Genomic DNA, 17,796 nt, shown 5'->3' with positions numbered 1-17,796 from the left:
CTCTCCAGCAGCCACGGCCCGCACAGCTCTGGGAGTCGGGTCGGGACATCACCATGTTATCCAGGAAGTGACATCCTCATGTTATTGAGGAAGTGACATCACCATTTTATCCAGGAAGTGACATCACCATTTTATCCAGGAAGTGACATCACCATGTTATTTAGGAAGTGAAGCCTTGATGCAGTAGTAAGTGCCGGGAAAAAAGCACTTTATAAGCATTTCCCATAATAAGTGTATATTGGTGATTTGTATAACTTTTGGGGGGCAATACTGTAATAAAGAAATTTGCCGGACTTCTCCTTTAAGTTTGAACTAGAATGGAGCAGCATTGCCATTCTCTGTACACTAGGCCTGTGGCCGGGAGTGTCATAAGGTACTGAGAAAGCTGAAGGGACTGGGACTAAAAGAGTTCTATGTGTCAGTCCCCTACGGATCATAATGTTACAGAATGTTCTAGAGGAGGAGTTTGACAGATGCCACTGGACTCCTAATGCCTTGACATACAAATGGAGTACATGGCTACGTCTGTCTTCTGACAGTTGTCTGACAGTGATGAATGCGTCTACTAAGGCTCCAATGGCAGCGTGGACAGGGCCTTAGATGGAATACCCCTTTAAGTTATTTTGGCCACCACTATATATAAAAGATAAGTGCAATCTGATTACCACACTCAATGTTTTGCCATAAATATAAAACCAACACCACCATGTTTATTACCCGGGAACAGCATGCTTCGTGCCAGTGGGTCACCTTTGGTGTCCTATGACCAGCTAATTCCAGCTGCCAATACTCTGCGGGGACACTACATGGGGTTTTTCCCGTCCGGACTTCATCTGACAGCGTATGTTGGATATACATGGGCTGAAAACCAATGCCAAGGAATTGCCAGTCTGAGTAAACAAGGCCCGGGCGCCGCCGACGCTTCCAGCTATAAAATTAATGGCTTTCTAAGTATATAAAAATAACCTGATATATATCACGCCTTGTCACACAACGGCAGCAACAACTCTGAGGCTTGTTCGGTGCCCCCATGTTGGCCGGTTGCCCTCTGACAAGAAAAAGGGCTACTTCAAGTGTCAGCAACTTCATAGAAAGGGGAAGGACTCCGAAGGGTTTCATAGAAAATGGTTACAGCTGCACCGAGCAATGTGACTGCAGATAGACAGAAGGTTCTGGCACTTATACAAAGGCACTGAGATCATCCACAACAGAGTTCCCCATCCTGCTGCACAACTACAACTCCCATCATCCACTGACAGCCGAAGCCAACTGTGGGAATACAGCCGTAAAAAAATTATTACTAAAAGGGGCACTATGGAGAAAAAAAAAAATGATATCAACTGATGTCAGAAAGTTATATCAATTTGTAATTTACTTCTATTTAAAATTCTAAAGTCTTATCTGCTGGGGTATGTTCTGCAGGAAGTGGTGTATTCTTTCCAGTATAAGTGTGTGCACACATTGGAATTCCTGCGTATGACCCGCGGCGTATTCAGTCGCTCTTACCCACACGCGGAGACGCGCATCTCTGCCCGTGCCATAGACACTATTCTATGCCCGGGCAGATTCCGCATTCCGCTGAAAGAATTGACACGTCACTTCTTTCGGAGAAATGCTGAACCCGCCCGTGCATAGAATAGTGTCTAAGGCACGGGCGGAGATGCGCGCAGCCGCGTGCAGGTACGAGCGATGGAATACGTCGCAGGTCATACGCGGGAATTCCATAGTGTGCACGCACCCTAACAGTGCTCTCTGCTGCAATCTCTGTCAAGAGTAGGAGAGATTTTCTGTGGGGATTTGCTGCTGCTCTGAACAGTTCCTGACATGGACAGAGGTGGCAGCAGAGAGCACTGTGTCTGACTGGTAAGAAAAAAAAAAAAAAAAAAACACTTCTTGCTGGACATACAGCAGCTGATTTTTTTTTTTTTTTTTTTTAAATAAAAGTAAATTACAAACCTGTATAACTTTCTAACACCAAAGTACCCCTTTAAAAGGAATACAGACAGACAATTGTGTACATAGTTTTTCTTTTTACCATAAAAACCCATTTTTATACCAAAATGGCCTAATTTCATATGCATAAATATGGCCTCAGCAAAATTTCATGGCTGTTAAGTTTAATTTTTTTTTTCCCATGGGAATGCTGTGTGTGAATGCAGCCTTAATCTGCCACTCCTTGTCAATGTGGGATACAAAGGGCTTCGCATCAATGAGGCTGTCACATGTTACCTGCTCCCCTCCTATACCAGACATGACATCAGTCTAAAGCCCTCCGATCTGTCCGTATTCAGATTATCGACATTTACATTAGATTAGTGGAGTGTTCCAAGTGAATGGAAAAGGCTTTAGTAAATCTGAGCAGCGGAGGAAAAAAAAAAAAAAATCAATAGTCTTGTTTTATGGGATCTTGATATCCGTCTGGCAGTAAAAGCAAATTCCTTAAAAAGCGGCTTCATTGCGGAGGAGATTTCATCTGGATAATTCAATTTGCAAATGGACATAAAAGCATTCACCTGTGTCCCTGCGGAGCGCAGTCCTATGGCAATGAGGCTGATGAAATTAGGCCGTTTGGGGAGATAACAGATCTCCGATAGCTTTATATTTTACTTTTATTAGGCAGGACATAAAGGCCTACTATGCTCTATAAAGCCTAATAGGTGCCTGCATTAAGAACATGAGTGGCAATTGCACATTACAGCGCTACTTTGACCATAGGCAGTTTATGGTATTGGAGTGATCTTGACAACGGAGGCTGCGTCTCCTCATGCCTGCCAGGAGTTAGTGAGAGACAGAGGCCCTCCATGAGGCGTTCATTACAACACATAGCCATAGCGGACCTAGGGCATGGAGTACCTTAGGCCCCACCTTCATGACACGCTCCTGCCCAAATAAGTGTTGTTGATATAAAAAAAAAAAAAAAAGTGTGTTTTCTCCGACCATGGCATTTCAGGAAGGGCACCTTGATGTATAACAACACACCAATTATTGCATGTGGGAATGTGACCTAATACAGGAAGATGTAGTGTGGTGACCAACCACAAGTGTTTCTAGTAAGGGCATCTGTTGTAAAAGTCCTGTACTACAAAGTAAAGTGGTAATGAAGGTGCATTCTCAAGTTTTACCACAAGATGTCACTGTATATACCTATGTATATTGCACAGTCAAGGGTTATTACTGTATTTTGGGATTCTGTACACCAATGAGAGATGTTCTCTCTCTCTACTCCCTTTTCTTCTATGCACTCTTTTCAACCACTCACAGGAGCTGTTACACACACCCTGTAGGAAATAGTCACATGGGGAGAGGAAGTGTAAGTCCTTTTTAGTCAGTTCTTTTCTGATTATCGGTGGAGCAAGACACACAGATCAGGCATTCCTGCTGAACCTAGCCAGGAACAGACCAGCTTTGGTGTTAGGACAGACGTATGGAAAACACAGACTTTCCTTCTTAAAACACTTCTCTCTTTTTAGTGTTTAGCACTGCATCTTGAGTAGGACAAGCCAGGGATCACCTCAACCCACGCCGTGAACATGTCTAAAAGTGCAGGACAGTATCCTAGGGCACAGGAAGTGATCCGAATAGAGCAAAGTAGCCAAGGGCCTACGTACTCTCTCTCACAGCGCAGGTGACACCGGAAAACTTCGGACACTTTGCTCAACTTAGATAACCAGAACTGTGGCTTGTGTCATCCTCGTAGGACAGGTACCCCGACACTGCGGGGCATAAGGTGGTTATAGCGACAAAGGTCGAAACACTGAAACAAGTATTCTTATTCTTTTAAGTATTCCTTCTTTAAGTAGCTCTTCTACTAAAGTTCCGGCAGAACACACTACTAAACTGGGTTGGGGCTCTACCGACAAACTCCTCTCCACAACTCTGAACTCTCTACTCTACTCAGCACGCAACCAAACTAGCACTGCTGTTCTAGCTCAGCACTTCGGCATCTCTAAGTACAGATCCAGTGAAAGAAAGTCTGTGTCAGTCATGTATTTACTATTGCCCTGTATTACCAGAGTCTTGTCAGTAAAGATAAGTTTATTTATTCAACTGGGATTCAGGAATAATTGCACCAGCACCTATATACACAAACTACACTATCCTTGGGTCATTTTCCCCTTTATGTGGGTGGCGGTACCGACAGTTCTGGTGGGTCAAATCTCCTCTCTGGACCACCCTGATAAGAGCCCAAGGGACCCATCACGACCCGGCAGGTCACCAATATAGCCAGCCACACACTTAAGCAGGTATACCATCCCACCTGTGTGCTGAACTAGCACTGGCCTCAAAACAGAACTATAACCGGCTGAGCTATATTCTACCAACCAACCACTACAGAAGTGGCGCCACCTGGAACAACTTACAGGTAACTGGTCGCAGAGCTACCACACGTAGTTTGAGGGAATATCCAGGCTTAGAACAACCATAACCACTGTGTTCAAAAAGCAGCATCACTCTAGTCCAGGAAAGGGGAACCTTCAGCCCTCCAGCTGTTGCAAAACTACAATTCCCATCATGCCTGGACAGCCAAAGCAAAGCTTTGGCTGTCCAGCCATGATGGAAATTGTAGTTTTGCAATAGCTGGAGGGCCGAAGGCTCCCCATCCTTGCTCTAGTCCTTGTGGTTATGCAGCTCAATTCCACTGAAGTGAATGAAGCCGAACTGCAATACCACACATATTCTGAGTATGCAAAAGAAGAGCCCATGGAGCCTCACCAAAGAGTCTCGAAACACAGGACTAGCCAGATATCCCTCCGGGAAGGACCCAGCCGAGGGCCACTTAATATGGTGATTTTGGTGGTTTCCTTACTGGGTCCTTCCCGTAGGGATATCTGGCTAGTCCTGTGTTTTGAGACTTTGATGAGGCTCCACGGGCTATTCTTTTGCATATTCATGTTTCCCAGGGGGCAATGCACCTAGGACTTCACTGCATTGAGCGCTTTCACTAGCAGCCGGCAGTGTTGTCGTTTGGCTGGTCTCCCTGAGATCAGCGATCTGTATCTCTTACGACACATATTCTGAGGACAGGGGTGGTGCTGTTTTTTTTGGGGGGGCAAGGAATTAGCTGTGTTTATTCCCATCCTGGATAACCCCTTTAAACTGAAAGACAAACTGACTAAGACTTTAATGTAAGCCACCTGTTATAGGGTAAGCGGAGGAGTTCTTTAACTGGACAAAACCTGGCAGGCCTCCTGCTGTACATTCCCAATACATTTTTAGTAAAAAAAGAATCTGATAAATACCACGGGAAGAGGAAGACATGACAGCTGCATTCCCCATCCTGTTCTGTCAGGACAGCTTCAGTAGAGCTTTAAAAGAAGCTGGTTGCTATGGAGGAACTTCCTAGCAACCACTGTCTGGGTCACTTCCTACTAGCAACAAGTCTACCTCTAATGTCTTGTGTCTTCAGACCCCATTGTCTGTAATGGACTATAAGACATGGGGCCACACAGTGACTTTAGCTGCAATATGGTCACACAGCAGGGATTGGACTGCATGACAACTAATATATATTATTGGGTTGTAGGGTTAAAAGTCCACAAGATGTCGATATATCCAGATACATAATTCTGAAGACTTTTAAGCTTAAGTCTTCCTGGCTGACCAATTTGGTATGGTTTCACTACTTGGTATCATTTTCCCCTCTGAAATGTTGGACTCCTATTGGGGTACAATGGCACAGACCTCACCCCCATGTATGTCCCCAGAAAGTTTTAGTGGTTATTCCTAATTGCATTTGGGGCAGAGAATAAAATGTCCACAAATGCACATTCAGTTGAAGCCTAATATACAGTATATAAAAAGCAGGGGTGGGTTATAGGGAACACACAAGAGGCATATGCAGAGCTGCCACCACTATGGGCTCCTAAAGGGCCTCCACCAAGGACAGCCATATCTATCCCATATGTATATAGCTTTTCCATGGTCATGTCTACCTAACCCCAAAGGTACCAGGATCCACCAAAACTGTACCCCGAAGCAGATTAATGAAAACAAATCAATACAGATGAGAAACTCAAATCTGACAGAGTGTACGGAGCCATCATAGCGGTTCAGACAGGAAAGGGCACAGAGAGAATACTCTTAAGGTTATGTCACATATTAAAAAAAGAAATTTCTTTGAAATACAACTGGCTGACATCTCTGTCATCAGGAATGACATGTCGGTAATGAGAACGGGGAACAGGCAATTAAAATGTGACAGTCTATTTTAGTTCCCGAGACTGGAAATCATCAATGACAACACCTTCAAATCAAGTGACCACTCCACATGGCAAAGCGGCATCCGCGGGTCGTGGCGTGGGGGGGGGGGGGGCTAGTCAATTCAGCAGATGACATTTTGCTGCTCATTTTGAATAAATTAGTAAAAAATATATAAATCACATTTGGTCCTTTGATCAAGTCAGAATCTGGAGGTCATTCTGGGGAGGGAAAACCCATATTTGGGAGATTGGAGGAAGGTAGCAACAAAAGATAGCTTTTCGGGAAATTAATAAAAAAAAATTTGATTTAAAAGGAGAAGTCTGGCACGGGGCAAAAATATTATTATATTATTATTAATAAAAAAGGAAGGTGGTCATATTCACCTATCCTGGCACCCGCATATCACGCTCCTGGACCCCAGCTGGCTGTCTTCTTAGCTCCCCTCCGGCTACGTCACAACCATTTTCCCATGTGCAGTCCTTTGGACAATAGGTTGTCACACACAAAAGGGGTCACTATCGCCATTGCTACTCCAGGGTTAGCTCCTCCTATCCATGCTAGTAGTCACTCCGGGTCATCCACTAGCTTCCAAGCCTCACTTAAAGCCAAATAGCTGCCTTAGTCTATGGATTTCTCTGAGAGAATTCCATAGACTAAGTAATAGTGGTGCCTTTTAGTATCCATATTGTGGTCACAAAAATTCCGGCAAACCCAACTTCAGTACCATCCACTTTACTTGACTCACTTTGACCCTTGACCCATTGAGGCCTGGGTCTTGCAGCCTTAATACACATGGTAAAATTTAGCTGTATTATGTTTGTCTGAACGAAGTCGTAAAAAGGAAATGGTCAAGAAGAAGAGAAGCTAATACAATATAGCCATTGACCTGATGAAGTGTAATTTAGCCTCTTATATGAAGGATACCTTCTATATGAATTGTCCCCTGCATTAGCAGAGTGGTGTGAAACCGGTGGGGTTTCGTTGTCCTTAGCTTCCTGAAGCTACATCCCCCACCTACTTTACGGCTTATTTGATTTTTAGATACTTGCGCAGATGAAGTGACTTCCCCCTCTCCAAAATTAGAATAAAAGAAAAGGATTTTAACACCTCAAATCCTTTCAGTCCAATCCTTCAATGTCCCAATGTGGGAAATATCTACTAAGCAAGGAGCAGCTTTATACTGGGTTAACTACTGTCTCCAAGACAAACTCTACAGCTCCACACGATACTACCTTCCCCAATGACTCAGGGACCATGAGCCAAGATCTAATAGGTTACTTGTGATCATCCCATAAGAAATACTTCCAGGTGGCAAGTGATTGGCTCTGATGTCACCACTAAACGGGGTTGTATTATTAGGGTTGTATTACTGTGTCATTACCTGGGCCCACCGAGGATCCAAGATGTTTCGGGATGACCCTAGATAACAGAAGAACGTTTACCGGATAAGAAGAGAGTTAACCATTTCTGATCTATAGTTATAATATGGACCCCCAAGTCTATATTCTAAATGCTAAAGAAAAAAAAAAGTTTCCACCACTTAGAGTAAGTGCAGGATTTGCAGAATTCTGACGCCAGTCGATCAATGACATGTTATGTATCGACAGAAACTGTCTAGACAGGAGGATTAATGTCAAACAATTCACTGAATTCAATTACAAACAGAAAATGTCTTCTAAATATTAATTCCAAACTAAGATTCACAAGAGAACGGACGTAAGAAACGGTACAAATAGGCTAATATTAAACACCCCTTCAGGGAATTATGGGCGAATAGTGGGGTTCCCTCCCCCCCCTGGTGGCCAGCGCATTTACTAAAAACACTACATATAATAGAAGCTATGTAATACCCTGTTTCTCCTGTGGTGGCGCTGTATGAAATGGAGCACTTACTGCAGAGTTTATCCACAGGTTACAGCTTATCACTGGTGAAGCCACCAGCAAAACGGGCGCCTAGTGATCAGTGTATCATCAAGGGATCTTTATAAGACAAAAAGAAATGCTAAAAGTGAGCAGCCCCTTTAAGCTTTACATGACAATGTGCAATCAGTCAGTTATTTCAGACCTTTTGGATCAAAAATCATTTAGCAGATTTAAATGTGTTTGTTAACAGTTTTAACTTTTTAATATGTTGGGTTACCAATGTGATTTTTCTTTTTCCACACTTTTAAATATGTTATTTTTCTTGGTAATCCATAGGAAGCATTAATATAGTATTATATTCTTGTATATAGGAGGCAGTATTATAGTAGTTATACTTTTGTATATAGGGGCAGTATTATAGTAGCTATATTCTTGTATATAGGAGCAGTATTATAGTAGTTATATTCTTGTATATAGGGGCAGTATGATAGTAGTTATATTCCTGTATATAGGAGCAGTATTATAGTACTTATATTCTTGTATATAGGGATCAGTATTATAGTAGTTATATTCTTGTACAAGAGTCAGTATTTCAGTAGAAAAATTATGCATGGAGGGACATTAGACGGTTATTTAAATTTTGTCAGGACAATGCCTAGATGGGTGTCAAAATAAGTTTACTGCGCCAGTAACGGGCTTGGTGTAGTAGTCACTTCTCCATTTCACTTGGCAGGCCGTACAAGGTGCATAAGCCAACACGCAACGGAAGAGTACAGGAAAGAGCTGGTCTCTGCATAATAATGTGAAATCTGTGAACTGTACATAGACATATTATGGGATTAAAAATACAATAAATACTAATGTGTAATGTTTACACTAAATACTAACATTTTACATCTGCAATGCCTCAAAAAAGGGTAAAATAGAGGTAGAGGTAACAAAGAACGGCTCTAGAAATTCACTAACAAAAGCCAAAATCAAATAAAAGTCTGGGTCTATAGACTAGGTGAAAAAGTAAACAAAATAAAAAGTAAAAAAAAAAAAAAATCTCAAAAAACAAAAGAGAAATGAAAAGCTGAGCTCTAAAAAAGCCCAGAAGCGGCAGCTGTGAGATAAGGTGCTGCGTTGTCTATAGAGAAAGGCAGAAATATTATCTGATCAGAGTCATTCTTCTCAAACAGCGGAGATCACATTACCTTGCACTCACATGCATTATTTATAGCAAGGGGGCCGCCATGCCAGGAGCTGTATTAACTCCCACTGTATCAGGAGCACCTGCAGCCCGGACCTCCCAGTCTAGGAGAGCTGAAGATGACAATGGCCGGGGAGTGTATATTGCTCAGTATGAAATATATTTATGGATGTACCTTATTGTGCCATTGGGCTCCATTCTTGCACAACAGATTATACTGCATGTGGTTGACCTTGGAAAACCTGGGTTATTGAAGCAGATTTTCCAGCCCACCCATAAAACCTTATTTGCCTCAGTATATATGCCAAACAAATCATCCCAGGCTCTATCTTTTCTATCATAGAAATAGGCTCTCCATAGACTGAATTAGTTGGTGTTTCTTCCCTATTGGGCTCCTTTCCTTCCCCCCTCCCTCTGTAACTGTAAGTTCATCCTGAGAAAGTTCTGCTACCCACTAAAGCAGGGACGGGAAACCTTTGGCCCTCCAGCTGTTGCAGAACAGTATCCATCACACCTGGACAGCCAAAGCTTTAACATTAATGTTCCTCATCCCTGTAGTAAAATCTATGGAGAGGGGAGAAGAGAGAGACTGCCCAGCTTACACTACTTAAAATGTCTCTATAACGTCCTCCATGATGCTGCTGCTTTTGAGTGCCACTAAGATATAAGGATCCCATCTACTGTGTACAGGAGGCACATTTTAAATTGCGTCTGACATCTGGTGCATTACTCTATTACTTGCCCTTCTGCTTTTAGGGAGGGGGTATCTTGATAATGTGATACCTATCCAATGAGGACAGGTCAATGGTAGGGGAAGTGTAGTTATACATACTACTATTCAAATCCAAGTCCAGACAAAGTGCTGGAGAGGATAAAAGTAATAACCTTCTCTTACCTCCCCTGCTCCGGCACTGGTGGCCGCATACCGCTGCTCCGGTCCCCGGACGCTTCCTGGTCGGAGAGGGGGCCAGGTCGCGACATTTGCGGGTTGCTCAGCCACTCAGCAGCCTTAGCGGGGGTCCCACCTTTACCGTTGACTGGCTGAGTGGGGCTGACACGTAACGAACCAGGTCTCCCCTCCAACCAGGAAGCGGCCAGGGACCAGAGCGGCTGTATACAGCCACCAGCAATGGAGCATGGGGAAATAGAATTGTAATTATAATCTTTATTATAATTATTATTATTATAATTATTATTATAATTATTATTATAATTGTAATAATAATAATAAATAATAATAATAATAATAATAATAATAATTTTTTTATGCCAACCAATCTCTACTAACCACCACTGCCTTCATTTCCTTTAATGCAGGATCTAATACGTACAGGACCCAGCAAGTCTCTCTCCTACTCAATCATGAATGGGCCTGGTTGGATTTTCACAGTCAGACCCTATTGTCTTTTCAAGAGATAGGTGACGTCAATAAAAAAAAATAAAAATACAGGTAATGCTGGAGGAATCCTGCACGGCAGAGGTGGACGATTATAGGTTTAAGTGACAGCTGTCTAACGTCTATGGCATCTAAGTTATGTCAGGTATTAAAACGTGCAAGATTCTTTTATTAGGTTTCTACAGTTCAAGAAAAGAGCGGCAAAACATGAAATCTTACAGCAGGTAGTATAGTGATGAGTAGTTCTCTAGAATACAATAGATCAATTCATATACAATTCATATACAGATACTCTGGTGTTGATTTTTAATATAGGCCTAGCGGCATTAGTATCAGCCATAGATGGGATGTGCAGCCGTTCCATTCTCTCCAGTTCGTGGTTCTATAGAATAGTTCCTCACTAAACAGGCATAGTTATACTCTACAGAGATGCCTGGTGTCTATGCCCTGATACTTATGTTATTGGCCAATACATTGGGGGGGGGGATAATTGAGCCATGTAACAGAAATATCCAGCCCTATACTTAAGGATCCATGAATCTATAGGTGTTTTTGCATTACATATTTAGTGCTCTTGTGGAGTACTCGGTCAGAGAGGGTGGCTGTTGTGACGCCAGTGCTAGTCCAGCACACAGGTGTGATGTTGATACCGGTTTTAGATATGGCCGATTTGTACTGTCCCTCAATGGTCGGTGACCTGTCAGGTTGTGATGGGTCCCTTTGGCTCCTGTCACAGTACTCCCAAGTGGAAAATGACCCACCTGGACTATTGGTACTTCCACCAACTGAAAGGGGAGAATGACCCAAGAAGTGTAGTGTAGGGATATATGTAGGTGCTGGTGTAATGATGACTGAGTCCCAGTAAAATAAATATAATGGCTTTACTGAACAGTCTCTTAGGATACAGAACTTTGACAGCAAATAACTTATCCTGATACAGACTTGTGTTCACTGAAACTGTGCTGGGAGATACTTGAAAGTACTGAGATAATATAGGTAGATATAGCGGTACTGGTGTAGCTTAGACTTGAGCAGTGAAGAGGAGAGGAGTTTGTCGAAGGGGTCTCAACCCAGGGTAGTAGTGTGCTCTGCCAGAACATTAGAGGGGATACTCGAGAGAAACTTGTGCCTGTGTTTAGGCTATGTCTGACCACCTTCTGCCCTACAGTGATGGGGTACCCGTCCTATTAAGGTGACACAAGTCCCAGTCTTGGTTACCTAGGTGTAGCCAAGTGTCCAAAATTATCCGGTATCATCCGCGCTGCAAGATAGAGTATGTAGATCTTCGTTACGGTTGCTTTGCTCTATCTGGGTCAGTTCTTCTGTCCTAGGATACTGCCCTGCACTCGTTCGATTAGTGTACTCGATGGTACGTGTTACTCGGACGAGAATCTCGAGATACTCGAGACAATGGCATCTTACTCTTCCTGCATGTTTGGAGGTTTTTTCTCAGCCAATCATCATGCAGGAGAGTCTTTGGGAGCTTGTAGCATCACGTGGAAACCCTACATGTCGATAGCAGCGATTGGCTGGCCAGATCAGATGACCTGGGCATATAAAGATCCAGATCCCGCGATGCTCGCTTCAGACGCAGGCTGGATGAGCTTAGGGAGAGAGCTGCTGTCTGTCAGGGAGAGTGTTAGGGTGGGGAAAATAGTGTCTGTTAGGCAGAAATCATCCACAAAGAACCCAACAGTCGTAAGGGCTATGTGAGCAGAAATGGAAGCATAACAGCAAGGAAGGAGATACACCAAGCACTGAACTAAAAGCGGAGACAGAAAGATAATGTTATATTCAGGAGGCAGCACTGTGCACATACACACACAAAAAGACAGCTGCCAAAAACTATAAGGGTGGTCTTGATTATGGGGGTAGTCATCTACCCAATAAGTAGTTCTGCTCTGTTAGCAGGATCTAGAGAGAGTGGTTCTAAAGCAGCCGCATGGACCATAAACAGTCCGCAAATTGCTCAGTGACTTTTTATAATAGCTGTCATGGGCATGCTCTGCAACCTGTCTAAAATACGAGGCAATTCAATAATCTTTGTTCTAGAAAGACATTCTAAAAATATGAGCCAACACGTGTAGGGTGCACCACAGTGATCTGTGCTAAAGGGCCCTATCGTCTCCATACATAGCCCTGATACAGTAGGATACGGCTTCAGTATACGGCCCATGGCTTGTACAGTCATCTTCCATAGTAACACACATGCTTATTTCATATACTGTAACACATTTATCTCCTTTCTCTCTCTCCCTATAGTGTTAGATTCCCATTTATTTTTATATAAGATAAAATCTCTCTTGGTATTCAGTCCTGGCAGACAGAAGGTCTCACCGGGTTCATTGCACTATTTTAAAAGCTGCTTTTTCAACCAGATAGGGGTATAATTCATAGCCGACGTGTGAGTATTGTAGCTGCGTTCACAACAAAACAATATAATTATACACAATTATAGGATCGCTAAATTAGTCACCTGGGCATCGACTTGGAAAACCTAGCAAATGCTGAACTAGACAGTGTGATATAGAGGAGATGATGTGTCATTTATACCGCATTAAAATAGAATAGTAATGTTGTTTATTTAGTACTCACTACGCTTTAATATTGGCCATGCACAGGCTTCTTACAGATCCAGCTCTCATGTTGTCAAGAGACTTGTATATAGGAGCAGTATTATAGTAGTTATATTCTTGTATATAGGGGGCAGTATTATAGTAGTTATATTCTTGTATATAGGAGCAGTATTATAGTAGTTATATTCTTGTATATAGGAGCAGTATTATAGTAGTTATATTCTTGTATATAGGGAGCAGTATTATAGTAGTTATATTTTATATATAGGAGCAGTATTATAGTAGTTATATTCTTGTATATAGGAGCAGTATTATAGTAGTTATATTCTTGTATATAGGAGCAGTACTGTGGGGGGGGGGGTTAATCTCTTCATAGCTGTAACCAGTCTCTCCCTGAACAGAGAGCCCTGCTCATTCCTTCATGCTCCCTGCAGTCTGTCATCCCTTGTGTTTCCCATCCTCTCCATTCCTGCTATAATGTGTCTGCACTTACACTCAGCCATTCACACTGCTGTATAGAAAAGTTTGTCACTGTACTCCTGCACAGCTCTGTGATTCTCACTTCCTGATTGGTCCACGCTGAACACACACCCCCTTCCCCATTGCTGTCATGTGACCACACAGCCCTCTGACAGCAGCCCTGCTTCTCTATTCTAGCCTGTTGTACTACACTACTGCATTATAGGGATCTGCAGCTCCATTCTGTATCTAAAAACTGCTGCTGTTTATGCAGTTACTATACATTATACTCCACATGCTGATTGCTATACTATACCGCAACTTATAATATCACATATTCAGCTGTTTATAAATGTTGGTTTTATATTCTGAATAAAAGGTAAGACAAATAAAACAATTATTTTGGGGTGTGAAACTAATTTTTTAAATTTCAATGATTTCTTATCGAAAAATTTGCTTGGTTTTTAAGAGCAATTTGAATTACAAGCACAGTCCTGGAACAAATTATGCTCCTAATCCAAGGCACCACTGTGTGTGTGTGTGTGTGTGTGTGTAATATATATATATATATATATATATATATACACACACATATATACATATATACACACACACACACACACACATTTGGGAGAGAATGACTTTAGCGTGTCATGTATAAAAATCAGAGAGGTGCAAAGTATACAGCAAGCCCTCATGAATTTCTGTAGCCATTGCTGCTCCTACAACACTGAGGTAACAATAATACAAACCTGTATGAGCCGTATTAAACAGCTCAACATCAAACCAATGTAAAGTACACAATGAAAATAAACAGTGATCAGGGTGGCGGTGGTTATCTGTTCTGGTCCGGTTCAGTCAGGAGACCGTGTGCAGCACATAATCTAGCCCTATCTGGACTCTGTTCTTGCTGTGTTTAATGTACTACAGATGGTAAGAGCAGTGCGTACCTGTGCGTACCTGTCTGCTGAAGGCCACAGGATCACCATGTTATCAGAAAACAATGAGGGGGAAAACTGAAAGCAGTACAATGACAGAAACTATTTCCATTGCGTTTTTCACCCTGAACTGAATAACAGATAACCATTTCCTTTTGTATTGTACAAAAATTCATCTGTATAAGGGGTAGAGTGGGAAGACTAAGGGACAATTATCGTGCAAAAAAATCGTTATTGTTCGTATTAAAACGATAATCGTTCTGTGTAATTGCAGGCAACGATAAAAAAAAAATAGTTCCCGTGTCGTTGATTTAGGTATGAACCTAAAATTATCGTTTATTGTTCGCTGTAATTCCACATTCGTTCGCTCAAGTTCCGCATTTGTTCACTAATCGTTCAGTGTAATTGCACATTGTTCATTGTTTAGCTGGTATCAGAAGGAATAAACGATCATAGTAACAATTGCAATAACGACTATCGGTGTGTAATATGGTGAAGGATTTCAGGTTAACGATAAACAATCATTATCATCGTTAAAAAGAAAAAAAATCGATCCGCGTAATAGGACCCTTATTGCCCAAAGAGTCACCAAGTTCTTTGCTTGGGCCCAAGCTTGGTGAACAACCCGGGGCCCATGGTAAAGTTAATCCACCCCTGCACAACAGCCGTTCTTTTTATACTGTAATGACATGCATTAAAGTCAATGTAACAATGGCCATTTTTTCACACAATGTATTGAAAGTCCGTTTTAGTGCAAAACAGCGGCCGTTGTTTAATGCATTGTATGAAAATAACGGCTGTTCTTCCATTGACTTCAATGCATATCATTGCAATATGAAAAGAACGGCCTTTGTTTTAATGGAAACCAGTGGCCATTTTTTTCAAAAATAGTATGTTGTGTGAACATAGCCTGATCCAAAGTTACCGCCTGCTCTATACTTCAGAGCTGCATTCAAAATTCTTCTTGTAGCCAAGGAGCCTTGTAGTCAGATACACAGCAAAGGTCCTATTACAAAGACCGTTGCACTTTGTGAACGAGGGCCAATCTTACAGACCAGCACTTGTTTTCCGAGCGTATTTATACACACGTTATGGTATACACAGGTTATGCTCATACTTGTTTTTCGTTGCAATTTTCATGCTATTTTGCCCTAACCTGCACAATTACAATTGCTACGATTTTGGCTCCATTTTATGACAAAATGCAGGAAAGTTACACCAAAAAAAGTTTATGAAAAATGCCATGTGTGAACATAGCCTCACAAGACTCACTACATAGGACTCGACCATGGAGCCCTGCACATCATCTATTACACGGGGGAAAATTTGAGCATGTGGCATTTGGTTACCGGTGGCTAAAGAAGTTGGATGCAGCCCTAGGAAGTCCTGAAAAACATGGATACAGCCGTAGGCCATATTCATGTTTTCCAGGACTCCCAATGGCTGCATCAAACTTCTGCAGTCAATGGTAAATGTCACACGCTCAGGTTCAGACGGACCCCAGCATTCACGAGTTGCGCTCATCTCTATACAGCAAGGCTTTAAAACCCACTGGGACTTGTAGTTTTATAGATGACTGTACATGGTGCACAGATGCCACTTCCCTGGATACACACTGTGCATACATCCAGGCTGCAAGGGATGCTGGGAACTGTGACTGCCGCCTTACACTATAACACAGACTGTAACTCAGGATCAGAACAAGATAAATAATGCAATGCACTTACAAAGTTACTCCAAACCCCCTATGTGAGCGGTATCTGGTTGGCATATGCCACTTATAGAATATTCTTAGGAGTCCAGTAATGGAAAGCGATCCATAAATTCTCTATTCTATTAAGTATAGGACTAGATCAGCAGTGGTGAAACCTAGCCCCAAAAATGAGGATAGATGAAGAGAAGAGCCAGCCGTGCTTTTATACAGATCCTCCCTTATCTCTGCAATTACGGGCGACGCGGCTGCGGTGCGCTTAGTCCCTATCCAGAGGCGTCAGCTCCTTCAAGCCGTCTGCTCGCGAACAATTGAAATTGAGAAGTGCTTATTACCAGAGTTACTTTAACAAGTGCATCCAGCCCCATCCCAGCCCCCTCCAACGGAGAAAGAGGACACCTTTAATAGCAGGATTTCTATGAATTAAACACAACCCTCAGCTCCATGTCGGTGCAGTCTGGCTTTACCTCGTGTATCCGGACAGGTAACAGCTTAATATCAGCCCATCGCAACCTTAAACATAGATCTGCCAAATTCTAAGATACGGCGGAGGTGGTCCCCAAACTATCAGAGACTCCAGAATGGTAAAACCCGCGGGATACTGTGGGTACCCATATGGGAGCACTATAAGGCTATGTTCACACAACGTAGTATTTTTTTTTAAAAAGAACGGACGTTGATTTCGATTAAAACAATAGCCTTTCTTTTCATACTGCAATGAAGTGCATTGAAGTCAATGCAAAAATGGCTGTTGGGTTCCAAAGGCCATTGCTCAATGCATTGTGTAAAAACGGCCGTTGTTCTATTGATATCAATGGATTTCACTGCAATATGAAAAGAAAGTCAATTGACTTTGAAAAGAATGGGCGTTGTTTTCCATTAATGATACATTGCGTGAAGATAGCCTAAGGGCCCCATGTACACGGTACGTCTGAAAAACCGTTATATCGTTCGAATTTAAACGATAATCGTTCTGTGTAATTGCAGGCAACGATCGAAAAACCTTTGTATGTCGTGGATTGTTGATTTAGATCTGAACCTAAAATTAGCGTTAATCGTTCGCTGTAGTTCCACATTTTTTCAGTAATCGTTCAGTGTAATAGCACATTGCCCATTGTTTTCCTTAGGTGAAGAAGGAATAAACGATAGCAATAACGACCATCGTTCTGTGTAATATGGCGAACGATTTCAGGGTAATGATAAACAATCTCGTTTGCGATCGTTAATCATTAGTCAAAAAAAAAAAAAAAAAAAAATCGATCCGTGTAATAGGACCCTTAGTCAAATGTACTCTTCAGAAGCCATGGAAAGCTACACGACTACTCTTTTGGGATCTAAACGAGTGGGGTTTGTTTTCCACTACAGACACAAGGCAGAGGCAGGCTGCCCATTCTGCAAGCTGCTCCAAAGAGATAACTTGCCAAATCTTTGACCCACACCCGTTCCCCTCCCATGCGTGG

At 42.3% G+C, this 17,796-nt stretch overlaps 1 protein-coding gene across 2 annotated transcripts in view; it reads right to left on the bottom strand.

The window, feature by feature from the left end:
• The window catches only part of UBTD1 (ubiquitin domain containing 1), a 46,348-nt gene that overhangs the window by 13,716 nt on the left and 14,836 nt on the right, over window positions 1-17,796 (bottom strand). The window contains exon 1 of one of the 2 annotated variants that reach the window (XM_069978897.1): window positions 5,241-5,325. The exons of the other annotated variant lie outside the window; for it this stretch is intronic. Within the exon in view, the coding sequence (XP_069834998.1) occupies window positions 5,241-5,277 (37 nt within the window). The 5' untranslated portion in view covers window positions 5,278-5,325. Of the gene's footprint in view, window positions 1-5,240; window positions 5,326-17,796 lie in introns of those variants that run through there. 2 annotated transcript variants of the gene reach the window in all.

The sequence above is a fragment of the Dendropsophus ebraccatus genome, chromosome 8 (genome assembly GCF_027789765.1).
Source record: "Dendropsophus ebraccatus isolate aDenEbr1 chromosome 8, aDenEbr1.pat, whole genome shotgun sequence".
In the NCBI taxonomy this organism is placed as follows: Eukaryota; Metazoa; Chordata; class Amphibia; order Anura; family Hylidae; genus Dendropsophus; species Dendropsophus ebraccatus.
The sequence above is the reverse complement of the archived record's forward strand: the minus strand, read 5'-3'. Positions and strand labels throughout refer to the sequence as shown.